General features: G+C 45.6%; 1 protein-coding gene across 1 annotated transcript; it reads left to right on the plus strand.

The window, feature by feature from the left end:
* The first annotated feature begins 1,685 nt into the window (after positions 1 to 1,685).
* Positions 1,686 to 27,149, plus strand: LOC137305374 (interleukin-2 receptor subunit beta-like). The gene is made up of 8 exons (XM_067974211.1): positions 1,686 to 1,773; positions 3,086 to 3,221; positions 7,271 to 7,458; positions 10,718 to 10,863; positions 11,508 to 11,703; positions 15,036 to 15,138; positions 17,504 to 17,594; positions 24,339 to 27,149. Exons 1-8 carry the CDS (start codon positions 1,695 to 1,697, stop codon positions 25,233 to 25,235), a joined length of 1,836 nt encoding a protein of 611 aa, XP_067830312.1. The 5' UTR covers positions 1,686 to 1,694; the 3' UTR covers positions 25,236 to 27,149.

Raw genomic sequence — 27,149 nt, forward strand, 5'->3', positions numbered from 1 at the left:
GGAGTCAGTGGCATGGGTGTGAAGTGTGTGGTAGGGACCAGAGATGATCTTCAAAGTGATTAGCTAGAGGAAATTATGATTCATCCAACGGATGCCGGACAAGCAATGTGATGGCACAGAGGCATTGGACGAGTCGAGAGAGATGGTGGAGCTGCAGAGCTGGGTGTCATCAGTGTGCGTGAGTCGATGATGTTGCCATAGGGCAGCATGCAGATGGGAGAAGGGGGCCAAAGGTAAATCGTCGGGAGGATCCCACGCTGATGGTGCGGGGGTGCAAAGAGAAACCATTGTAGAGATGCTCTGGCTACAATTGGATAGGTAAGGGTGGAACCAAGTGAAGACAGTAGGACATCACATAGAGGTGGAAACTGGAGGAGAGGCGTTGGAGGAGGGTGGTGTGGTTGACCATGTTAAAAGCTACAGAGAGATCCAAGGAGGATGAAGGGACAATGCCTCACGGGCACAGAGAATGTCATTTGTGACTCTGGTAAGATAGATGAGGGATTTAGGGAGGGAGATGGACGTGGGATTTAGAGAGGGCCGTGCCAAAATGGAGGGGTGATTTAAGGAGACAGTTCAAAGTAAGTACAGGGGAATGGAAAACCTTTTGCTCCCATTGGCAGCATCCACACATTTGGTTAAGTCTAGCCCGGAGGAAAATTAATTCTGATGTGTCCCATTCATATGCCATAAACCCAGTCTCAGAGCTTCACACTCCACACTTACATTACAAAACTATAAGCCACTCTTTTTAGGCTGACAGAGTATTGTGCAGTAGACACTTGCCCACGAGTGATTGGGTTGAGACTACACATACCTTTGGTGTCCAAAGTTCCCACCTTAGCAGCTCAGTTCTGGCCACCTTCCAGAGATTTAATCAAAATAGGAATACATTAGATCGACTGGTCATTGTAGAAAACAATTTGCCATTTTTTAAAAATATATTCTTCGGATGTGAGCAACATTGGCATGGCCGCATTTCTTGCCCATTCTGAGCTGCCTTGAGAAGGTGTGGGTGGGCTTTCTTCATGGTACAATTGAAGGGCTTGCTGGGAACTTAAGAGGGTATTAAGAGTCACCCACGTAGACTGTAGGCCAGACCAGGGAAAGGTAGCAGGTTCCCATCTCCGAATTACTTAGTGAAGCAGTTGTGTTTTTACAACAATCCTGTAACTTCCATGTTCCTTTTTTTCCTGGCGCCAACCCACAAACGACCAGATTTATTGAATTAAATTTCTCGACTTTATACTCATTTCTGCAGGTAAGTAATTCCCACCCTTGTCTCCATGATTGTTGGGTTACTCCCGCACAAAGGCCTCAAGATTTTTTGGCCCTTGGAGCTCCAAATCACGAGCCCCACCCATTACAACAAAGGGAATCCATCTTTTTTTCTGGTACTGATTTGGTGCCCTGCAGCTCTGTATCTTCTGTTAATTTAACAAACTATTTCACTGTTAAATAACAATTTCTCCATTTGTACCTACTTGCTACACAGTAAGAGTGAATTCCCATTTAGTTTCTCTCTATTCTCCTGCCACATTTTAGACCGGTCGTCACCATTTTGGTCTCACACTGACCCAGGCTTGCGTACGTGATGCCCACGGAGGAAATGTGATTTTAATTCCCACACTTCTCCGATTACGCCAGTAAGACCAATTTCACCCTTTGCTTTGTTCCCCCAGCATTCTTAAAGGATGAAAAGGTCCACTCGGCAACTAGGGCTCCTTGTCTCCATGGCGACCTTGTGGCTCTCAGGTCTCGGATGTAAAAGTGGTACGTACGCAAATGTTTTTAATTTCTGTTTTTCTATTTCTGAATTGTTTGCATGTTTTTGTGGGTTCGTTTGCACTGGAAAATGGATTTTTTTCAAAATGTTGTTCTCAGGATGTGGGTGATACTGGTAAAGCCACATTATTATTTATAATAATTAGTACTAATAGAGGTCTTTAAAATTATGAAGGGGTTTGATCGAATAGATCTAGAAAGGATGTTTCCACATGTGGGGGAGTCAAAAACTAGAGACCCCCGAGATCTGTGATCGCCCCCCCCCCGAGATCCCGATCCCCGCCAAGACCCGAGATCGCCCCCCCGAGATCCCGATCCCCCCAACGATCTGTGATCGCCCCCTAGACCAGCGATCAACCCCCCGAGACCAGCGATCCCCCCCCCGAGACCAGCGATCCCCCCCCCGAGACCCCGATCCCCCCAAAGATCTGTGATCGCCCCCCGAGACCCGCGATCAACCCCCCGAGACCAGCGATCCCCCCCCCCCCCCCGAGACCCCGATCCCCCCAAAGATCTGTGATCGCCCCCCCGAGACCCACGATCAACCCCCCGAGACCCGCAATCTACCCCCCGAGATTCGCGATCGGCCTCCTCGAGACCCGCGATCACCCCCCGAGAGCCCGATCCCCCCCACAATCCGTGATCTCTCCCTGAGACCCACGATCGGCTCCCGAGACCAGCAATCCCCCCGAGACCCCGATCCCCCAAAGATCCATGATCGACCCCTGAGACCCGCGATCGCCCCCCGAGACCCTGATCTCCCCGAGACTCCGATACCCCCCCCCAAGACCAGCGATCGACCCCCCCAAGACCCGTGATCAACATCCCGAGACCTTGATCCCCCTCGAGACCCGCGATCGACCGCCCGAGAACCCGATCCCCCCTGAGACCCGCAAGTCACCCCCCGAGTCCCTGGTCCCCCCTGAGACCTCGATCCCCCTGAGACCAGCGATCGACTCCCCAAGGCCCCTTATCCCTCCCAAGACCTTGATCCCCCTCCGAGACCCCCAATCCCTCCCGAGACCTGCGATCGCCCCTGAGACCAGCAGTCGACCCCCCGACACCCCTGAGACCCATGATCACCTCTCCCACCCACCCTCAAGACGATCACTTACCTTTGCACCGGCAGCATCCTGAACTTACCGTCTCTATGGGAATGAGCTCCCAATATCTGATGCTCCTCAGAACTCACCAATTATGTGACGGATCATTTCCTAAAAATGGGCGCTCCGGAATTTCTCACCGGTGAGGTGAAAATGTGACCCTTGTATAATTTCTTACCCCTTCTGCTTCGGAACAGGGGAGGAAGGTTTAAACTGCGATGTGAATTATCTCAACACGATGACATGCTGCTGGTCACAAAAGTTTTCCCAAAATGACTCTCTGTGTGAAGTACACGTCGAAGACATTGACGAGCCTGATGAGTATTCTGATGAGTAAGTGAAGTTTTGTTTCTCAATTTAAAGTAATTACAGCTCACGAGGACTGGCTCGCGAGACCAGTAGTGTCTTCACGAAACAGTCCGTCAGACTTTTCATCACTGTAGACTGTTCAGTGAAGACAGCGCTAGTTAAACATAGAAAATAGAAGCAGGAGTAGGCCATTCGGCCCTTCGAGCCTGCTCCGCCATTCAATACAATCATGGCTGATCCTCTATCTCAAAACCTTATTCCCGCTCTCTCCCCACACCCCTTGATGCCTTTTGCGTCTAGAAATCTATCTAGCTCCTTCTTAAATATATTCAGTGACTTGGCCTCCACAGCCTTCTGTGGCAGAGAATTCCACAGGTTCACCGCCCTCTGAGTGAAGAAATTTCTCCTCATCTCAGTCCTAAATGTCCTACCCCGTATCCTGAGACTGTGACCCCTCGTTCTGGACCCCCCCAGCCAGGGGAAACATCCTCCCTGCGTCCAGTCTGTCAGAATTTTATACGTTTCAATGAGATTTTCCAGTTTTCGACTTGAGCGGCATTTTAGAGGTGGACCCTACAGTATTCCTATTAAATATCTGAAAAGATTTACACGGTGTTTTACAAATTTAACGGTGAGTCTCGACTTGCTGGCGGAATGTTGGAACTGGCTCAGTCACTGAGACGGCCAGGAACAGCTTGCTGTGAAAATCCAGCATAAGGGCTTTGCGAAGTGCCAGGTTGGACAAGAGGCAGGATGGTGAAAAAATTCATTGAAAACCTTAATAACTAATACGTTCTCATCATGTGACACTTTTAGCGTCTGGTCTGGACGAGGCTTTAAAACAAGTCTTCACTAAACAGTCTACAGGGCAAAGCAGCCCGCTTGATTGGCACCCCATCCACCACTCTAAACATTCACTCTCTCCACCACCGGCGCACCGTGGCTGCAGTGTGTACCATCCACAGGATGCGCTGCAGCAACTCGCCAAGGCTTCTTCAACAGAACCTCCCAAACCCCTACCACCTGGAAGGACAAGGGCAGCAGGCACGTGGGAACAACACCACCTGCACGTTCCCCTCCAAGTCACACACCATCCCGACTTGGAAATATATCGCCGTTCCTTCATCGTCGCTGGGTCAAAATCCTGGAACTCCCTTCCTAACGGCACTGTGGGAGAACCTTCACCACATGGACTGCAGCGGTTCAAGAAGGCAGCTCACCACCACCAATTTGGGATGGGCAATAAATATTGGCCTTGCCAGTGATGCCCACATCCCATGAACGAATTAAAAAAAAGTTCCCATCCGCTTGCTCAGATAATATAAGTGGATGTTAAAGATCCCATGGCAGTAGCCAAAAAAGAGTTCTTCTCAGGTCCTGGCACAACACTTCTCCTTTAAACAATACTACCGAAAAAAAACAGCTCAATTGGTCATTCTGGTTATTGTTCGTGGGATGTTATTGGTGAAGGTCAGGTTGCCATGTCAGCCAATACAACAGTGACTGTAGTTCATAGGTGATTCATTGTGTAAAGTCCTGTTGGACTTCTCAATCTAAGGTGCTTGTAGGAGATGGGGCAACGGAGTATTCATTTCAAAACAGTGAGGGCGCAAGAGACAAGGAAGAACAGTAGAGTAGGACAGCGCATTTGGAGCTTAAGAGTAGCAAGAGGAGGAAGGCTGAGAGCAGCAATGACCGTAGTAATACTGACCACACAGAAAGAGTGTGACGCAGGGAGAAAGATTGGTGGTCAAAGACGAGAGAAGGATGATAACAAACTTTTACTTGAATCTTGCATTGGTACAGGGCTCAATACTGAATTGTGGGCTGGTTGGTGCTTTAACCCAAGGCCATTGGGAACTGGGTTCAAACATATTTCACTTTGTGACTTAAGATGTGGGGCAAATTGATGAGAGAGAAAGACACAGAAGGGTCGATACTAACCCCCACCCAAGACGGGCAGGAGAGGGTCCGGAGGGGTGGGAGGGGGGTTAAAATTAAAAATTGGGGATCGCGTCCCCAAACCGCCATGTACTTGCCTGCCGCCATTTTTACAGTGGGGGGTTACGAGACGTGTCTGCGTCTTGGGGAGGTGGGACACTTCATTATAATATTTAAATCAGGCTCCCGCAGTGCGATTGAGAGCCTGTTTTAAATTTAATAGCTGCCGACCGGGTTTCCCAGGGCTCAAGAAACCTGGCAGCAAAATGGAGACAGGAGCAGAAGGTAAGTGCTTTTTAGAGCACTCCTTGTGGGCCGGGAGGGGCAGGAGGGGCTCTCCCACCCCTCATCCCCCCAAGGCACCTCAAGCAAACCTTCGGCCTCTATTCTGCCGATTGTGGCCTCTCCTCGGGGCCGCCATCAGCCGACCCTCCCACTCTCCAACCCCCGATCTCCAGCCTGCCCTGTAATCGGCCGATCCCCTCCCACTCTCCAACCCCCGATCTCCAGCCTGCCCCACCATCGGCCGATCCCCTCCCCCTCCAACCCCCGATCTCCAGCCTGCCCCACCATCGGCCGATCCCCTCTCACTCTCCAACCCCCGATCTCCAGCCTGCCCCACCATCGGCCGATCCCCTCTCCCTCCAACCCCCGATCTCCAGCCTGCCCCACCATCGGCCGATCCCCTCTCCCTCCAACCCCCGATCTCCAGCCTGCCCTGCAATCGGCCGCCCCCAACCACCCCCCCGCCCAAACCAGCACCACCGCCCTCCCTCCTCCAACCCCAATCTTTTGGCCGGCTGCCGGGCGGGAAACAGAAGAAGAAGACGATAATAAGGTCCTGCCGTTAAATTTGGCAGGACCTCCCGCTCCCTCCCCGTAAATATCAGGGCCAGGCTTTAATATAGTCATAATTCACTGAATAAACAGATCAGATGAAATCTCGATAGAATTACCACACCCCTCTCAGCCCTCACCCCACATGAACTCCAAACACAAGAAAAATATGTTTTTCAGGAGATTGTGTCAAGGTGGTTTTTCTGGTGAACACTTTTATTAGAACAAACCACTGCGGATGAGACACATTAAGAAGCAGAGAAATACCCCAAATGGTATCAACATCACATATACATGCAACTTTCTCATAGCTCCCCAACAATGTTATAGAGCCATTACAAGAGTCAAGAACCTACACTGCAGGTCAAAGGTATCCTTACTGAATCGAGGTAATAACACAGCGAGTCTTGTCTGCGACTCACGCAACATGTCACACGGACATGACATGTAGACGGGCCTTACATACGAACATGTATGTGTACAACCAACTAAGTATACATACAGACTAAAGCACAATTGCACACCCATAAAAGCAACTGCACTCACTGCTCACAAATGAAAAGGAAAGCACAATGCGAAATCCCAGAAATCTGAAACACTTTGGAAATGCACAGTGTCTTTAGTCAATCCCAGATGGAAAGAGATCAAGTTACTGCAGGGGAAACTCCGGCCTGGTAATGAGGTGGGATGGGTTATTCCCTGCGCTCCATTCCCTGGACTCCAAGTTCACTGGAAGCTCTCCCAAATGCAGGGCTCCAGAAGTTGGAGGGCTTGTACCTGCTTTCTCTGCCCCCTCACTCCTGCCCCTCCCTGGGATGAAGGGAGGGGCAGCACTGCAAGAGAGTCCTGAAAAAAAGAGGTCGATGCAACTTTTGTTTTCATCCTTCGGAGGCCCTGAGACCTCCTGACTGCTAATTTTGGACAACAACCAGATTGCCCCTGAATCCGGCTGGCATTCCCAGTGCTGTTGGTCGACTGTTTCTAGGCTCAAGGCCCTAGCAGTGGTCAGGTTTGACCAATCCTGGAGGGTTGCAAATGTTACACCCCTGTTCAAAAAAAATGAGGAGAGTGGTGTCATTCAAACTTGATTGAGTTCTTTGCATCCTCAACATTGAGGGGCGCAGGCTTGAGCGTGTCATAGAATCGTAGAACGACACAGCAAGGAAGGAGGCCATTCGACCCATCGAGCCTGTGCCGGCTCTTTGTACAGATATAATATTCAAGGATATGAGCCAATTCAGAAGGGTGCCTTCAGTTTCTTGCTCTCACGTTTGTACCCCTTTTGTCTCTTAAAGGCCTGAATTGCTAAAACTGTGTAGCCCAAAAAGCAACATGGGGTCACCAAAGACACCAAGCAGAAGCTGCATCCTCAACTTTCTATTTTTTGCTGCTGCACAAAACTTCAATGTCACATTGCTGTGTCCAATGGATGGCTCTCAGACTGAAGTTGCCTGGATTCCCACTTTTAAACCCATGCATAACAGTAAGTAAACATTTTTGTTCTAACAATTCTTTCTCCCCTTGCTAGACACACCTACCGGGCTGTATATTGTGTGTTGCTTGTAAAAGGTACATATCTTCTGCATGCCTGTGTGGCACTGTCAGCTGTGCCTCAGTAGATGCTAGGTCTAGAAAGTCATGGGTTCAAGGCTCACTCCCTCCATGAGACTTAAGCACTTCATCTAGGCTGACACTCCAGTACAATGCTGAGGGAGTGCTGCACTGTCAGAGGTGCTCTTTGTTGGATGAGACATTAAACCTGTCTGCCCTCTCAGGTGGACATAAAAGTTCCCACTGCACTACTTCGATAGAAGAGCAGGGGAGTTCTCCCCGGTGTCCTGGCCAAAATTTACCCCTCAACCAACATCAATAAAATAGATTATCTGGTCATTATCACATTGCTGTTTGTGGGAGCTTGCTGTGCACAAATTGGCTGCCGCGTTTCCTACATTACAACAGTGACTGCACTTCAAAAGTACTTAATTGCCGTAAAGCGCTCTGTGACGTCCTGAGGTCAGGAAAGGCGCTATATCAATGGAAGTCTTTCTTTCTTTATGGGGAGACATCTGAGGTGACCAGAGTGCATGAAGTGTGATATTTTGTCTCAAATTTCACATTCACTAACAAGCAGCCAGTGGAACGAGCATTTGCACACTTATTTCACTATCGGTCAAAAAATACCCGCTCACAAAAAAAGTCCCTGAAATCTTCCTTTCTGTGGCTATAGTGGTTCCCCATTATATGCCCATCAAAATAAAATTAATAATATAATAAGTGCCTCTGAAATTCAACAAATCTGTTAAAAATCACAGATTTGAGCTGGAAATGTACCCATCCCAGCTTCCAATACCTAAAATAACATTCGCCCACACAGGCCTCTCCCCTCAGCGTCCATAAGCTTCCCTACTACTCTGTCCCTGGATCTCCAATCTTCAGCTACCCTGCTTCCTCCCCAGCCCTCCTGGCATCATAGAAATTATTAGCACAGAAGGGGGCCAATCAACGCATCGTGCCTCTGCTGGCACTGAGTTCTTCCACAGGAGCTAATCCCATTTCACTTCTCTTTCCTCTCCTATCCTTTTATATTTTTCCTTTTCGAATACTTAACCAATTCCCTTCCTAATGAGGTTTCAAGTCTTTGCCGCTTGCAATAACTCTCTAATAACTGTGGGGAAAAAAAACTCATTTATCTTAACCCTTCGTCCCCCTACTGATAATCCCCTCGAGACCCAGTTCACCAACTGGTACAAACGATCTGTTCACCTTCTCAAAACCTTTCAGAAATTTGAAAGCCTCTTAACCTTTCCTTTCCGGTTAAAAAAAAAGCCCCACATTTTCAGAATGGCATGCAACTTTCTAACTGTGGTTCAACCAACATCGAGTACAAATTCAACATCACTTCCTTGCTTTTATATTCAATACCCCTGTTTAAAATTACAAACAGAAACCCATTTGACTTTTTATGGCCTTTTAAGAACTTAAGAAATAGGAGCAGGAGTAGGCCAATCGGCCCCTCGAGCCTGCTCCGCCATTCAATAAGATCATGGCTGATCTGATCCTAACCTCAAATCTAAATTCATGTCCAATTTCCTGCCCGCTCCCCGTAACCCTTAATTCCCTTTACTTCTAGGAAACTGTCTAATTCTGTTTTAATTTTATTTAATGATGTAGCTATAGTCCCACTTTTAAAGACCTATGTAAACGCATCCCTAGATCTCTCTCTCTCTCTGTTCCTCCACTCTGTTAATCTTACTATTTAGGGACTGCTTCCTTTCACTAGGGGTAAATTTCCACAGACCTCCTCTTGCTCCATGGTCATTATTTCGCCAGAAGTGTGACAGAAACCCTGTTTACATGTAAACATCCCGCGAAGCTATGGCGGTGAAGCAGGAGAAGCTACAAGGAAATTCACCCCCACGATATGCTATCCCCAAAATGTACAATTTCATTTCTTACTGCTTTGAACTGCACCTGTCACCTATCTGTCCATTCTGTCTATGTCTTGCTGCAATCTCCTGCATTCTTCCTCATAATCTGTCATGCCCCCCCGCCCCCCAACCTGGTGTCATCAGCAGACTTCAAGATTATGTCCAATGTGCTTATGTCCAAATCATTTTTATAAATGAAAAGCAAAAGAGATTCCAACATTTGGGATTAGAATGGGCACCTGGTTGTTCTTCGAGCCAGAGCGGACATGACAGGCCGAATGGCCCCCTTCTGTGCTGTATCTTTTCTATGGTTCTATGGATCCCTGAGGCACACCATTACCAACATCCATTTACCCCAACTCTTTGCTCTCTGTCTGCTAGCTGATGGACTGTCTTAGTGGGTGGCACTCTTGCCACTGACTCAGAAGATTGTGGGTTCAAGTCCCACTCCAGAGACTTGAGCACAAAATCTAGGCTGACACTCCCAGTGAAACGTTGCACTGTCTTTTGGATGGGACCTTAAACTGAGTCTCCTTCTGCCCTCTCAGGTCAACCGAATTCATCCCCGGCACTTTTTCGAAGAAGGTTGTCCTGGCCAATATTTATCCCTCAACCAACATAAACAGATTATCTGGTCATTACCTCATTGTTGCTTGTGGGACCTTGCTGTGCGTAAATTGGCTGCCGCATTTCCTTAGGGCAAAGAAGGTTAAGGGGAGATTTAATAAAGGTGCCTCCATGTCACACTCAACAATTGTAAGAGCTAAATGTCCCCTGGTCTCTACTCCTAATGCTTTGAGTCTTCTCCTCTGAATGCTCTCAGAATCCAGAGCTCAGGGCCCAGTTCTGACAATTTCTAAGCACACCCACTCCCCAGTTCCCCCAAAGTGCTTCCAGGCTACCACCAGATCTTGACTCATATACAAGAAGTAGGCACTTGCATGTCGCACTTGCATGAGCCCTGCCTTCAAGAGAGGAAGGGAGAAAATTTGAGGGGGAATAATGAAGAGTTGTATTTTTTTTTAATTGCCCGAATCTCTAACTTCTAAGAGCTCCAAAAATTAATTTATCCTTCCATTCTTTCTGTCTTTCTGATTGAATTTGAGAGCGAAGTCCCAAATTGTGGGTTCAATTTTGTGCTCTAGGAATTAGGCTGAGATTGACAAACTCAATTCTTGTAAAACCCTACGGGCCAACGAAAACAAACATTTGCTAGACCGGTCTGTGCTTTATTCTAGAGGTGAAAGCATATTCAAACAACCAGTCTCCTCCAGTGAAATGTTTTATAAAGCATGAGTCTGTTCTTCCTTGTAGTTAAACCCGAACCACCATACAATTTAATTGTAGTCAACAGTTCCAGCATCAGAACAGACTTTTCCTGGGAGACAAACTACACGCTTATTCTTGTTGATAAACTGGAATTCGAACTGAGATACAAATTCGAGGAAGAACAGTGGAAAGTAAGTTAGATTTATATTTTCTGTTTGTATTTACATGTACAGTACTTGCATCTTCAGTAGAGATTTATTGCTGTTTTAAGTTACATCAACTTGTTTGTGGAATTCAGCGACTTACAGCATTAATCAGGTTGCTGAAAGAAAGGATAATGGGTCGGGTGGAGTTTGCGACACAGTGCATTGCACATGGCTTGTGGAGAGAGCAGACTTGATTAACTGAATGGCCTTTTCTTCATTCATGTTTTCTCATGTACAAGGGAACATACAAAATTGACAGGCAGGAAAAGACCACCTGGTCCATCAAGCCTGCCCCACACTATGATGGCCAAAGCATCATGACGAGATACTTCCTACCCACATGCCCAGCACCCAGCAGCCATGTAATCTCCTGGGAGAGGCAAAACAAGAGCACAGAAAAAACTCAGGGCTAATAAGGGAAAAAATACAATAGCTTCATTGACAGTAGATTTCAGGTATCTGTGAAGTTGGATTCGAGCATCAATATTTTCATCTCCTCTCAGTATTCCTCAGTGATAGAAATCAGCGTATGGTTGAGCACCATACCAGGCAGCAAGTTTAATCACAATGCAACGGGGGGAGTTTCAGTCAATGGAGTTTTAATAACCCATTCCACTTCCTGATTCTAGAACGCCAAGCGACATCCGATTCAGCATTCTGAAAGAAGGGCGTCAATCGAGTCAACTCATTTAAAGCCCAACCGTTTCTATGTGGCACAAGTCCGCACTAAGATTGATAAGCGCAATGAGGAAGGTTATGAAGGCACTTGGAGCAAATGGAGCCATGTGGTGAGATGGAAAGCAGAAGAAGCTGAAGCCTTTGATGGTAAAGTGAGACTTTATTAAGCCTTCAACACTATCGGTGCTGTATTGTGGTAATAATTATGTAGGGGGTTTGCTGCTGAAATACATGGTACTCAGTGAAAATAACAGCTTTTAATGCTAGTTTCCAATTCTAGATATTCATAAATTTTACATTATCACATGATGCTGAATTTCAAAGGCTCTGGTTCTACAAATGTATTATATCCACACGGCTTTGAAAGTGTTGGGTTAGATCGTCCTTCGCTTAGCAATAATAATTGTGCGTGTAGTTTGGGAGAAATTGGGTGCTAATGGGATGGGAGCCTATAAAGTGGTAAGTCTTTCTTTCTCATTGTAAAGACCCAACAATCCATTGCTGGGATAACTTTCCCACTTGTAGGGTGTTTTAAGGTTGTTCTCACCCTATTGTTCGGTGCAGATATCTGGTCCCTGGTCTAGCCAAGGAACACTTATACCTCACGGACCGGGGGTTCAGGAAAACGGGACTTATGCTGACGCACCCGGTGATGGATCACGTAGCCGAATAGCAAAGAGAACACACAAACTCGGTGTTTGAATTGAATTGGAATGTTGGTTTTATTATACCGTCAACACGAAGAAAATAACGATAAAAACGGTCCTACACAGTACATTGAGTTACACACACCCACTACAGTACTTTATCCCGCTAAACTAAGAGGTTGGTGGGGACCCTGGAGACACCTATCACACACACACACATATACACACACGTATGGTCGAGGCTCTCCAATCCTTTGCACTTGCAGGTCTGGCCGACCGGTTCTCTCACGTAGGGTTTGTTGGTTTCGCTGGAAGCTGCTCTCCTCCCTGGAGAGCTCGGGTGAAAAAAAAAGGAGCGAGCAGGAACTAAGAGGAAGAGAGAGAAAGAGAGAGAGAGAGAGAGAGCTGGAAAAGAGATAAGAGCTAAGCAAGAACCAGAGACCAAAAGCAAGAGAGCAAAACAAGAGAGAGAGGGGTTTCGAGCTTCCACTTACATACCCCTCTCTTACAATAGTTTTTGTCGTTCCATGTCTGTTTAAACATTTCTTACAAAGTCCTTAAGAATCCTTGATGGCTTTTGATGGTCTCTCATCATGTTGCAATTGTTTCTCTCGATGGGCCATTGTTCTACGAATTCATTCCGATTGTCAAGCACTTGCCACACAAGGCTCCCTTTTCATCCCACGTCCTAGGTGTCGATTGGTCTGGAGCAGTTGCCTCTCTCAATGGCCGACTGCCTCTCGAATTAGTGCTGAGTGTTGGCCACCTGCTGTAGGTTTTGCATTAAAACAGAGACATGTCTGAAGCAGTAATTCTCCCACATTCCACTGTGTGTGTGTTGTTGATTCGTCTGGTGACCTCTCACCTATCCTTCCATCTTAGGATTTTGGTCAATGGCCAAAGTTTTACATACTCAGGGAAAAGGTGGAATTCCCAGAATTCCCAGAATTCTTACACACTCACCCCCACTTCCGCCCAACAATAATAAAGCTTGGAGAGAGGATTTAAAACAGAGCGGAGAATCAGAATGGCATCATAGCTGACACAGGGGGAGGAGTGGCAGAGCCTGAGGAATAAAATCTAAGTGCACTTTTGGCAGGAAAAATCAGAGAACAAGTTATTATCTTAATGGCGAGAAACTGGAAAGTACTGCAGTACAAAGGGGGTCCTAGTGCAAGAAAATCAAAAAGTTAGTTTGCAGGTGCAGCAGGTGATCAAGAAGGCCAACGGAATGTTGGCTTTTATTGCTAGGGGGATAGAGTATAAAAACAGGGAGGTATTGCTGCAGTTATATAAGGTATTGGTGAGACCGCACCTGGAATATTGCATACAGTTTTGGTGTCCATACTTAAGAAAAGACATACTTGCTCTCGAGGCAGTACAAAGAAGGTTCACTCGGTTAATCCCAGGGATGAGGGGGCGGACATATGAGGAGAGGTTGAGTAGATTGGGACTCTACTCATTGGAGTTCAGAAGAATGAGAGGCGATCTTATTGAAACATATAAGATTGTGAAGGGTCTTGATCGGGTGGATGCGGTAAGGATGTTCCCAAGGATGGGTGAAACTAGAACTAGGGGGCATAATCTTAGAATAAGGGGCTGCTCTTTCAAAACTGAGATGAGGAGAAACTTCTTCACTCAGAGGGTAGTAGGTCTGTGGAATCTGCTACCCCAGGAAGCTGTGGAAGCTACATCATTAAATAAATTTAAAACAGAAATAGACAGTTTCCTAGAAGTAAAGGGAATTAGGGGTTACGGGGAGCGGGCAGGAAATTGGACATGAATTTAGATTTGAGGTTAGGATCAGATCAGCCATGATCTTATTGAATGGCGAAGCAGGCTCGAGGGGCCGATTGGCCTACTCCTGCTCCTATTTCTTATGTTCTTATGTTCTTATATTCAATTATTTATTCACACTTTAATTTTCAACTACGTAGTAGATTAAGGGGATACTAAACTTAACATAGGAATTTAATAATAAATCAATATAGGCATGTATTTATGTCATTCATTATGCATATTTCCTTAGTACTTTCATGTTTTTAGTATGGCCCATTGCCGTATCTCAGTTGCCAACGCTTTCACCTCTGAGTCAGAAGGTCATGGGTTCAGATCCCACTCCCAGACTTGAGCACATAATCTAGGCTGACTGTTTCCGTGGACTGTCAGAGGTGCTGTCTTTCGGAGGAGGCGTTAAACTGTGGCCATGTTTGGCGGTCAGGTGGGGATAGTAAAATTCCATGCCACTATTTGAAGAAGGGCAGACTTCTTCTGGTGTATTAACTGTAAAAAAAAACCATATTAACTAGTCATTCATCTGATTTACAGGATTTTGCTGTCGATAAGAACATGAGAAATAGGAGCAGGAGTAGGCCGTACGGCCCTTCGAGCCTGCTCCGCCATTTAATAAGATCATGGCTGATCTTTGACCTCAACTCCACTTTCCCGCCCTATCCCCATATCCCTTGATTCCCTTAGTGTCCAAATATCTATCGATCTCAATCTTGAATATACTCAATGACTGAGAAGCCACAGCCCTCTGGGGTAGAGAATTCCAAAGATTCACCACCCTCTGAGTGAAGAAATTTTTCCTCATCTTGGTCCTAAATGGCCGACCCCTTATCTTGAGACTATGACCCTTAGTTCCAGACTCTCCAGCCAGGGGAAACAGCCTCTCAAATTGGATGGTGGTTGTATGGTTGTAAATGTGTTTTTTGGAATGTCTTGAGGACATGATCAAGTGCAAAATATATGCAAGTTCTTTCTTTCCTGGATGTCACCGACATACTGCATAACTGAAACTATCAAATGTTAATCTAACTCCTTTCTCAGTTTATTCAGATGAAATTCATATTATCCTGTGGATTTCCCTGTCATCGGCCGGAATTCTGGTTGTGGTTGCCATTTTGGCCATCAGTCAATTGGCCAAAAGAAGGTAAGATTGTTCAGGAGTGGAAATGAGTATCTCAGCCTGAAGTGAAATCAAGAGTGAAATCCACTACCAGTCAACATGGTCAGAACAATAGGGTGCAATGTTAACCTACCCCACCTGGTGAGCAACTGAGGGAATCAGATCCGACCCCCCTCCCCATTCTACACCTTGCCCAAAGTCAATGGGAAGTAAAACGTTCCGATCCTTACAGATTTCCCAGAAATGTTCAACCAACACCGCAACTAACAGGCAGGGGAAAATAATTCATGTGGGGATAAGCCAGACGTCTGCTTTCTGCACTGAGTGGTGGGTAACACAATGGTTTTTATACCAGGCGGAAGATTTCCTGTTTACTATTTGTAGCAAGATCATAAACACTTCCTTTCTTCATACATTTTCTGTTTTGCTGCAAACAGTGAGCAAAGCAGATCCTCCCCACAGGTTGGTGGCTCAACTCACTTGACCGTCAACTGCTTTAAGGGAAGAGAATTATCCCTTTGCCCAAACCTCATAATGGCATTGGTGCACTAATTGTCAACCTGCCATTCTAGCTACAAGGGCTCCATGGGCCTATGAGATAAATCTTGTCCCATTTGAGGTTATGATCACAGAGTACTGTACGGATCAGACCATCCTGAATTCATAGAATCATAGAAGTTACAACATGGAAACAGGCCCTTCGGCCCAACATGTCCATGTCGCCCAGTTTATACCACTAAGCTAGTCCCAATTGCCTGCACTTGGCCCATATCCCTCTATACCCATCTTACCCATGTAACTGTCCATGCAATTGTTAAAGTCTTCCCTTCCTCCCATAATCTAAAGGGCTTTTGAATCCCAAGCTTGGAATCACCTGTTCCCTTCCTCTTGAATTACTTCTTGCTAACTGTTATTTAACTTCGATGCCAAGGCTATGGGCCTTGGTTTGTTAGAGGGAAAAGAATTTGAATCCAGGGTTGCCTCACTTAAATTCACCTCCTTTAGTTGAATAGTTTCACCTATTTTTCAGTTAGTCTTCTTCATGGAGCAACACAATAGTAAAGCATTCAACATAAAGCAGACGTCTGGCTTATCCCCACGTGAATTCTTTCCCATGCCTGTCAGTTGCAGTGTCGGTTGAACATTTCTGGGAAAACTGTCAGGATTGGAACGGCTACCCGGTTTTACAGGCCTCCTGCTTTTACTTCCCATTGGCTTTGGGCAAGGTGTAGAATGGGGGGGCTGATCTGATTCCCTCAGTTTCTCACCAAGTAGGGGATAGGTTAACAAACAGTATTGTTCCGACCATGGTGACTGGTAGTGGATTATCTGGCGATCAGTAACCTGACCGTGTAGAAACAAATGGATGTAAAATATGTCTCTCAAACTGTCATTCTAACCCAAGATACTCACTAAACTTTTGGCTAAGGGTCAGACTCTTAGCAGTGACCCACTCAAGGACAAGTCTCATGGACTCATAACCAACTATATGAGCTTATATTTTTTTAAACTTTGATATTTTTTCTTTTTTAAAATATCTCTATCTTTCTTTTTTGTCTCTTTTTCTTTCTCTGTCTCTCTTTCTCTCTCTTCCCCTCTTTCTCCCTTCTCCGTATAGATTATAAAACACTGGTTCGGCCACAACTGTCCAATTCTGGGCACCACACTTTAGGAAGGATGTGAAGGCCTTAGAGAGGGTGCGGAAAAGATTTGCTAAAATGTTTCCAGAGATGAGCGACTTCGGTTACATGGAGAGACTGGAGAAGCTGGGGTTGTTCTCCTTAGAGCAGAGAAGGTTAAGAGGAGATTTGATAGAAGTGTTCAAAATCATGACGGGTTTAGATAAAGTAAATAAAGAGAAACTGCTCCCATTGGCGGAAGGGTCGAGAACCAGAGGACACAGATTTAAGGTGACTGGCAAAAGAACCAAAGACAACATGAGGAAAAACTTTTTTACGCAGCGAGTAGTTATGATCTGGAATGCATTGCCCGAAAGGGTGGTGGAAGCAGATTCAATCATGGCTTTCAAAAAAGAACTGGATAAATATTTGAGGGGAAAAAATTTGCAGTGCTACGGGGAAAGAGCGGGGGAATGGGACTAACTGGATTGCTCTTATAAAGAGCCGGCACAGGCTTGATGGGCTGAATGGCCTCCTTCTGTGCTGTAACAATTCTATGATTCTATATATCTCTCACTCTCTCTTCCTCCTTCTTTCTCTCTTCACCCCTCCCTTCTCTCCCCTCTCTATATATCTCTTCCTGTCTATCTGTCTTTGTTTTCCTCTGTCTCTCTTTCAACTCTTTCCCTTCTTTCTCCCCTTTCTTCCCCATCTCTTAGAGTGCCCCTACTCTAACCATTGTTCTAACCAATAGTTTGTTTGTCTCTTAGGTCCCATCTGAAGAAGTTGCATTGGCTCTCTGTACCAGATCCAGGCAAATTTTTTTATGAGCTGAACTCTACTTATGGAGGTAATTTCCAGGTAAGTCTGAATTTTTAGCCTAATATCATCAGCCTGCAACCATTTCTATTCTTCACTTCTCCCTCAGTCTTTGGGTGGTTGTAACTGAGACAGATACATTTGTAGTTCACCTTACTTTATGTTAACCCTTCAGCTAGCCCTTGTTGTTCTGTATCGCACTGTGGGAGAACCTTCACCACACGGACTGCAGCGGTTCAAGAAGGCGGCTCACCACCACCTTCTCAAGGGCAATTAGGGATGGGCAATAAATGCCGGCCTCACCAGCAACGCCCACGTCCCATGAACGAATATTAAAAAAAAATTCCAGTTCTCAGCTCACCTTTCACACATAGTCAGTGCAAATCTTTACATTGTATATTTCTTTTGATCTTGAAGGGAATCTTTTAATACCTCTAAGGTTACTTGTCTATCTCATGCACCTTACGGTCCATCAGTCTGTCAGCTGTTTTCATTCTCATTATACGATAATTAAGGAGTCGTTACGTCCATTTGCATTCAGGTTAATAGTTGCCATGCAGAAGTCATCATTTTTATCTGGTGGCCAACATATCTCATTTTAGCAGGAGGTTCCTGAGCCCCTGCCTCAAAAACTGACACATCAGCTAAAGTCTCCAATCTATGTATATAAGAAATGCAGGGTAAAGTATTCTTTGAGTGTACAAGAAGAACAACAACTTGCATTTGTATAGCACCTTTAACATGGTAAAACGTCCCAAGGCGCTTCACAGGATTAATTATCAAACGGAATTTCACATCGAGCCACGTAGGCGATATTAGGACAGGTAACCAAAAACTTGGTCAAAGAGGTAGGTTTTAAGGAGCGTCTTAAAGGAGGAGAGAGAGAGGCGGAGAAGTTTAGGCAGTGAATTCCAGAGCTTAGGGCCTATGCAGCTGAAGGCACGGCCGCCAATGAAAAGCGATAAAAATCGAGGATGCGCAAGAGGCCAGAATTGGAGGAGCGTAGAGATCTCGGGGGGTTGTAGGGCTGGAGGAGGTTGCAGAGATAGGGAGGGGGCGAGGCCATGGAGGGATTTAAAAACAAGGACGAGGATTTTAAAATCGGGGACCGGGAGCCAATGTAGGTCAGCGAGCACAGGGGTGATTGTAGACCTACCACCGGTGGGATATTTTGGAATGTCAGCTCGACCCAGTTGGTAGCACTCTTGACTCTAGGTCAAGAAGGCGGACACTCCCGTTCCAGTACTGACCGGTCCTGCATTGTCAGATGTGCTGATCTTCAGGTGAGATGTTAGAGTAAGGAACGAAAACGGAAAATGCTGGAAACATCTGGAAAGTCAGTCAACATCTGTAAATGCTAACATGCTGAGTATGTCCTGCATTTTCTACATTTGTTTCAGATTTCCAGACTATGCTTTTTGAGTTTTGGTTATGTTAGACCGAGGTCCTGTCTGCCTGTTCAGGTGGACGTGAAAGCTTTAATGGGAATACTCGAGGATTTGTATTCTGGAAGAGTGAGATCATTGCGTCTCCTTCATCCAAACCTGTGGTAGTTTCCACACGTTACAATCCTGACAGTGATAAGAAACTAATTAAAATACTTTCAACTGTTTACAGCAGTAAAGGTATTGGTATAAAGTAGTGAAATCCCCTCTCGATTGCTATGAATTCACACACATGCCCCACTCACTATATGACTCCAGCCGTTCTAAAGGGGAGAATTTCTTTATTTCCCTAAATGTTTCCCATGCATCGGACTTGTAATAGCTTTCTTGGCCATGATGTTAAGAGCAGATAGCAATTTTATTTTATACTAGTGGATTTTCTGCAGCACCGCTGTGATATTTAGTTGCAAATTGGCCCATCTCTTGCTACTGCACAATACCCCTGATAAGAATGCAGGTAATTGTAATCGCTTGTAAATTGATAAAGTCAGTAAATGTCATGGGGCATCTCACAAGAGCCCATGATGAGATTCTGCCCAATTTAATGCCCAAGCATTAATGCCCAAGAAGAAAATCTGCTTTCAGAGGAGATGTTAAACCAAGGCCCCCGTCTGCCCTCTCAGGCAGAAGGAAAAGACCTCACTCCACCATTTCAAAGAAGAGCACAGGAATTCTCTCCGGTGTCCTGGCCAATAATTATCCTTCAACCAACATCACTAAAAAAACAGATTATCTGGCCATTATCACATTGCTGTTTGTGGGATCTTGCTGTGCGCAAATTGGCTGCCACGTTTCCAACATTGCAACAGTGACTACACTTCAGAAAGTACTTCATTGGCTGTAAAGTGCTTTGGGACGTCCTGAGGTCATGAAATGCTCTACATAAATGCAAGTCTTTCTTTCCTTCCTTTCTTAACCTACTGATGAAAGTTTTGCAAAGTTTCTCCTTCCCCTACCCAAAGGTTTAATCGAGTAATCCTCCAAAAACATCTAACCTTCCATCTTGCATTACGCATCCATGATCAGCTGCCCTCCCTGGACATGGCAGGCTCATCTCACAGTCCCTGCAGCTCATGAATCATCATGTTTCACAGCTAATTTTATCATTTCTGTCTGGCCTATATGTGACTCCAGACCCACAGCAATGTGGTTGATTCTTAATTGCCCTCTGAAATGGCCTAGCAAGCCACTCAGTTGTAAAATCTCGGCAGCGGTTCAAGAAGGCGGCTCACCACCACCTTCTCGAGGGCAATTAGGGATGGGCAATAAATGCCGGCCTTGCCAGCGACGCCCACATCCCGTGAACGAATAAAAAAAAAGAAAAAATCCGGTGAGGTGATGCACTTAGGGAGGGCAAACAGTAAAAGGGAACACGCAGTAAACGGGAATATATTGAGAGGGGGAGAGGAAGTGAGAGACCTTGGAGTGCATGTGCACAGGTCCCTGAAGGTGGCAGTACAGGTAGATAAGGTTGTGAAGAAGACATACGGAATGCTCTCCGTTATTAGCCGAGGTATAGAATACAAAAGCAGGGATGTAATGATGGAACTGTATAAAGCGCTGGTAAGGCCACAGCTGGAGTGTTGTGCGCAGTTCTGGTCACCACATTACAGGAAGGACGTAATTGCTCTGGAGAGAGTGCAGAGAAGATTACAAAATTGTTGCCAGGACTTGAAAATTGCAGCTATGAGGAGAGATTGGATAGGCTGGGGTTGTTTTCCTTGGAGCAGAGGAGGCTGAGGGGAGACTTGATTGAGGTGTACAAAATTATGTGGGCCCAGATAGAGTAGACAGGAATTACCTGTTTCCCCTAGCGGAGAGTTCAAGAACTAGAGGACATAGATTTAAGCTGATTGGCGGAAGGATTAGAGGGGACATGAGGAAAAACTTTTTTACCCAGAGGGTGGTGGGTGTATGGAATTCACTGCCCGAATTGGTGGTAGAGGCAGGGACCCTCAACTCTTTTAAAAAGTACCTGGAACTGCACCTAAAGTGCTGTAAGCTGCAGGGCTACGGATCGGATGCTGGAAGGTGGGAATAGAATGGACACCTGGTTGTTCTTCGAGCCGGCACGGACACGATGGGCCGAATGGCCCCCTTCTGTGCTGTATCTATTCTCTGGTTTCTATTTATCCAGAACCCTCAAACCCACACCATATTTGTACACCTCGTATTTAAAGGTGTTATTTGGCACAGTATTAACTGTTCTACTAGGTGCTGTTTTATTGTATGTTACTCAATCAATTATGCGCCACAATCTAAGCTATTGGTGCCATTCTAGGTAAATTCTGTCACTACAACATTGCACGGGTATTACAGTGTAAATGTAAAGGAAGAGCAAGTGTCCAGCCTTGCATGACCTCAGGATGTCTCCAAGCACTTCACAGCCAATGAAGTACTTCTGAAGTGCGGTCACTATTGTGATGTAGGGAAATGCGACAACCAATTTGCGCACAGCAAGCTCCCACAAACAGCAATGACATAAATGACCAGGTAATCTGTTTATGTGATGTTAGTTGAGGGATAAATGTTGACCAGGACAACGGGGAGAACTCTTTTTAGAGTAGTGCCGTGGGATCTTTTACATCCACCTAAAAGGGCAGACGTCTCATCCAGACAGCAACACCGCGATCTCAGCCTGGATTGCACGCTCGAGTCTCTGGAGTGCGGCTTGAACCCACGACCTCTGGCTCGAGTGGCAGGTGTGCTCCCACTGAGCCAAGGCTGACAAATGTAGGGTTTTGTTGGGGAGCGAGGGGGGGGGTGGGTGGATGGGAAGGTCATATCTGCCTCAGTAGAAATTGGGCCTCAGTTATGTTTCTGCCCCTAGAAGAAGCCTCGACATGAAAGCCAATTAAGGAAGCAGCTCAAATCCTACTTTGACCTTTTGAAATCAGTCGGTTGATTGAGCAGTTTATTGAGTCATTGTTACACTGAGAGACGTTAGTCGATGCAAACCACATTTGTTTCAGAAAGGAAATATCAGTTTGATGAGCTTGTAGATGAGGCCTGTCTTCAAAATATTAATAAGCGTGGGTTTTTTCCTTTGCTTTGTGACTCTGTCTTGCTTGTGGTTTTATTTCAAAACTATGCAAAGTCACGTGTGTGGTGGAAGGGGGAGGAGGGATTCTTTAAAAAACTACAGGCCTGGTTCTAAACAAATTAGATTTGATTTGCTTCCTTCCACGTGGTGGAGTGTATGGTTAACTAACCTGCACTTGTGACTATAGGTCATCTGGACTCTTTACAGACGGCAAAGCAAAATAATAATCACATTTTCCTTTCTTTTTGTGGACTACTGGTTCGTGCTTCTGGTCATTTCCTTCATCGTCGCTTTACAATCTGGTGCTGTCCCGTCTGGATCATCTCTCTAAGCTGACAGACTGTGAAATCGCAATGACTTTTGAAAGCCTTGACTAGGCCTAGATTTCAACCAAAGTGAAATTCTTTTCTGAAACAGTGCATTTCATAATTTCAGAAGGTTACGTGGTGAATAGACTGAGGTTTTTTTTAGGAATTTGATAGGGTAGATAGAGAGAAACTTTTTCCGCTGGTGGGGGAGTCTAGGACAAGGGGACATAACCTTCAAATCAGAGCCAGGCCATTGAGGAGAGAAGTCAGGAAACACTTCTTCACACAAAGGGTGGTAGAAGTGTGGGAACTCTCTCCCACCAAAAGCAGTAGATGCCAGCTCAATGAATAATTTTAAATCTGAGATCGATAGATTTTTGCTAGGCCAAGGGGTTAAGGGATATGGAGCCAAGGCGGGTTGAAGGAGTTAGGATACGGATCAGCCATGGATGGCGGAACAGGCTCGATGGGCTGAATGGCCTCCTCCTGATCCTATGTTCCTATAAGAACGAAAGATATGAGCGGGAAAAGGTCATCCAGTTACCTCGGTTCTCCATCAGATCTTCCATAGGCCATCTACTCATGCGTCCTCGGGATGTTTTCCAATTTTTTTGTGCCCAGCCCACCCCAGGTATCCCAGATTCAATCTGCGCTGAGTTAACTGATCTTAGCTTAGGGACAGCAGTAGAGGGTTACACTCGATCTCAGCACAGAGCTGGGTGCACAGGATCGGTACGAAGTTAACCTTTAGTGTCTAGATTCTCACCGGAAGACTAGGAGGAGCATCTTTTTCCTTCTAATTCTAACGAAGAGGCAACGAGATGCAACCCCGGCACTGGAATCGGCTTTTTTTTTTAACGATTCCGCAGGGTGACTCTCAGTGGTAAGAACAGAAAATGCTGGTCAGGCGACGTCTGCCGCAGAGGGGAACAGAGCGAACGTTTCGGGTCATTGACCTTCCGTTGGAGCTGTCGGAGAGAAGAGCAGAACGGTGGGCGGCCCTGGAAGAGGGGTGGCAGTGAACTGAAACTAAAGCAAGAGCAGAGTCCGGCGGATGCTGGAAATCTGAAATAAAAACAGAAAAAAACGCTGGGAAGCACTCCGCAGGTCAGGCAGCATCTGTGGAGAGAGAAACAGAGTTAATGTGAATTAAACATTAAAACCTTTTGAGCTACTTTCAGTGAATGGTTAATAATCACAAGCAAATTCTTTCCCCTGGGCGCCTGTTCATTATGCGTCCCCTCATACCTCTAATTAACTTGCTCAAATCCCTTTGAATGACTTTAATCTTGACTACAGGTAGTCTGATATTATTGGAAGCATCCTCGTCACTTTGTTTATGAATAGAAGAGACAGCAGGAGGACCAGGAGCTTTGCCACATGACTGCACTCCAGCCAGACCCTTCTCCACTTATCATGGCCGACTACTTTCCATTACTGAGACGCTTTCCAGTCCAGCAAGTCAGGCTTGCTGGATTAAGTGTCAGCTACGGCTCAGTTGGTTGCATTCTTGCCTCTGATCTCTGAATGGTTGTGGGTTCATCGTCCCACTCCAGATAATTGTGTACATAATTTAGTACTGAGGGGGTGCTGTCTTTTGGATGAGACATTAAACCGAGGCCCCGTCTGCCCTCTCAGGTGGATGTAAAAGATCCCATGGCACTATTTCGAAGAAGAGCAGGGGAGTTCTCCCCAGTGTCCTGGCCAATATTTATCCCTCAACCAACATCACTAAAACAGATTATCTGGTCGTTATCACATTTTTGTTTGTGGGACCTTGCTGTGCGCAAATTGGCTGCCATATTTCCTACATTACAACAGTGACTACACTTCAAAAAGCAACTTGTTGGCTGTAAAGCGCTTTGGGACGCACTGAGGTCACGAAAGGTGCTATATAAATGCAAGTCTTTCCTTCTTTCTTCTTTCTATTAATTGCGTGCATCTTTACCTCTCTGATGCTTAAAATTTGTTTTGTCGTTTGCCTCCACAGAAATGGCTTGGAACAACCTTCCCAGCTTCGTTCAGCAGCACAGAGGACCTGAGCACGGAAATCTCTTCGGTTGAGATTTCAGAAGTAAAAGATTCGCAATCTTTCATCAAACAGGATTACGTTTCTGACAGCAGTGGCTTCAAGAGTATTGGAAACTCGTCCTTGTCCAGTTTCGCCAATCAAGGCTACTTTTGGTTCAGTTATCCCAGCTCTTATGAAATGGATCCTTGCAAAGTCTACTTCAGCTATGACCGAAGTGGCATTGGATCTGGAAGCGAGAAAAGTGGATTGTATCGATGTCTCACCTCATCCGACGATTCTCTATATGACAGCAGTCAGCAGTATTCTCCCTGTAGTGTTTTTATAGGAAATCAGGAGCTTGACTTAGACCATGAGTGTTCATCAGCTAAAACTAACGCCAGTAGAAATGCATTAATTGATGAAGAAATAGAGTGTCCACCAAGAGAACCTGAGGACCTAAGCAATGTAATGCCTCTACAATTCTCAAGCGAGTTGGGAAACATTGAGCAGCTGCTAAGAAATGGCCATCCAACCAAGGGAAACCATGATTGCCTCAATCCTATCTCCCAAACTCCTCTCTTCGAATCTTCTCATTACCCTTTCGGGTCACACGTTTCCTTGATGGACATAACATTTCAAAAGAAAGATGAAGGTATCAGCAGATATGGCTCTGAGGGCTTGATGTTTGGAGACGATCAAGTGGGACCACTGCCTGCCAGCACCGAAACTGTATTGCGTACACAATGTCCTCAAGATGGGTTTGGGCAGGAAAGTGCCTGTATTTTTAAGTCCATGTCTCTAAATCTGGGGCAGTCTAGTGATGCATATCTCTCCCTTAAGGAAGTTCAGAGCAAATACAGTAATCAGTCAATATAGAGTAGGTTTTGATAAGGTGGAAGAGTTCACCAGTGAAGCTCAGGTATCTACTCCAGTGAATTTTGGTGTGGAAGTTGTTAAGATTCATTAATTTCATTTCCAACTGGCTTCAACCTTCAAGTCCTCTCATGAAGGACTGGATAGCAGAAACAAACTGAAAACAGTTTACTCTAAAGTATCAAAATAGTTTTTATCATCATCTCCGCCATTATTTTACCATACTTTGATATTTTAACTATTTCCTCCTGCTTTACCCCTTTAACTTTGAAACTTGGCACCATACATCCTACTTTACCTGGGACGGAAGAGCAAATTGGGCTTCTTCACAACTGCTATCAATGCTGGCCAGCAGGAGGTATGATTAAGCAGGACGGGGAGAAGGATAATGTCTGTATTTTCTCAACCGGAGAAGTAGTGCCTCTTTATCGTGATAAATCTCCCAGCTTATAGCTTCAACAAAGATGATTTTTTTTTTAATTAACACGTGACTGACTAAATTCGAGAAATACAGGTCTGAGAAAATCACTAAAAGTAGCGACAAAGGTTTAATAAGGTCAGAAAAAAGGAAAATCAAGCACTAGTGTTCATTTCTAGAGGGATAGAATTGAAAAGCAAAAACGTTATGTTAAACTTGTATAGAACCTTGGTTAGGCCACACTTGGAGTATTGTGCTCAGTTCTGGTTCCCATATTATAAGAAGGATATAGAGGCATTGGAGAGGGTGCAAAAAAGATTCACAAAGATGATACCAGAACTGAGAGGATATCCTTATCAGGAAAGATTAAACAGGCTGGGGCTCTTTTCTCTAGAAAAGAGAAAGCTGAGGGGTGACCTGATAGAGGTCTTTAAGATAATGATAGGGTTTGATAGGGTAGAGATAAAGAAAATATTTCCACTTGTGGGGGAGACCAAAACTAGGAACATAGGAACATAGGAACAGGAGTAGGCCATTCAGCCCCTCGTGCCTGCTCCGCCATTTGATAAGATCATGGCTGATCTGTGATCTAACTCCATGTGCCTGCCTTTGGCCCATATCCCTTGACTAGAGATCATATGACTAGAGGTCATAAATATAAAATAGTCACTAATAAATCCAACAGGGAATTCGGGAGAAACATCTTCTGCCCTCCACAAACTTGAGCTCATCCAAAACTCTGCTGCCCGTATCCTAACTCGCACCAAGTCCCGTTCTCCCATGCCTCCTGTGCTCGCTGACCCACATTGGCTCCCGGTCCAGGAACACCTCGATTTTAAAATTCTCATCCTTGTTTTCAAATCCCTCCATGGCCTCACCCCCCGCCCCCCAATCTCTGTAGCCTCCTCCAGCCCTACAACCCTCCGAGATCTCTGCGCTTCTCCAATTCCTGCCTCTTGCGCATCCCCGATTTTAATCGCTCCACCGTTGGCGGCCGTGCCTTCAGCTGCCTCGGCCCTAAGCTCTGGAATTCCCTCCCTAAACCTCTCCGCCTCTCTACCTCTCTCTTCTCCTTCAAGACGCTCCTTAAAACCTACCTCTTTGACCAAGCTTTTGGTCACCTGTCCTAATATCTCCAAATTTTGTTTGATAATCGCTCCTATGAAGCGCCTCGGGACATTTTACTATGTTAAAGGCGCTATATAAATGCAAGTTGCAGTTGTTGTTGTTCTCTACCTAAAGAGTGGTTAGAATGTGGAACTCGCTACCACAAACAGTTGTTGAGGTGAATAGTATAGATGCATTTAAGAGGAAGCTAGATAAACAGATGAGGGAGAAAGGAATATCCTGATAGGGTTAGATAAAGTAGGCAGGGAGGAAGCTCGTGAGAAGCATAAATGCCGGCACAGACCAGTTGGGCCGAACGGCCTGTTTCTGAGCTGTAGTTTCGATGTAACTCGATGTAACCCCTCTAAAATATAAAAAGATGGTTAGCAATC

This window comes from Heptranchias perlo, chromosome 40 (genome assembly GCF_035084215.1).
Source record: "Heptranchias perlo isolate sHepPer1 chromosome 40, sHepPer1.hap1, whole genome shotgun sequence".
In the NCBI taxonomy this organism is placed as follows: domain Eukaryota; kingdom Metazoa; phylum Chordata; class Chondrichthyes; order Hexanchiformes; family Hexanchidae; genus Heptranchias; species Heptranchias perlo.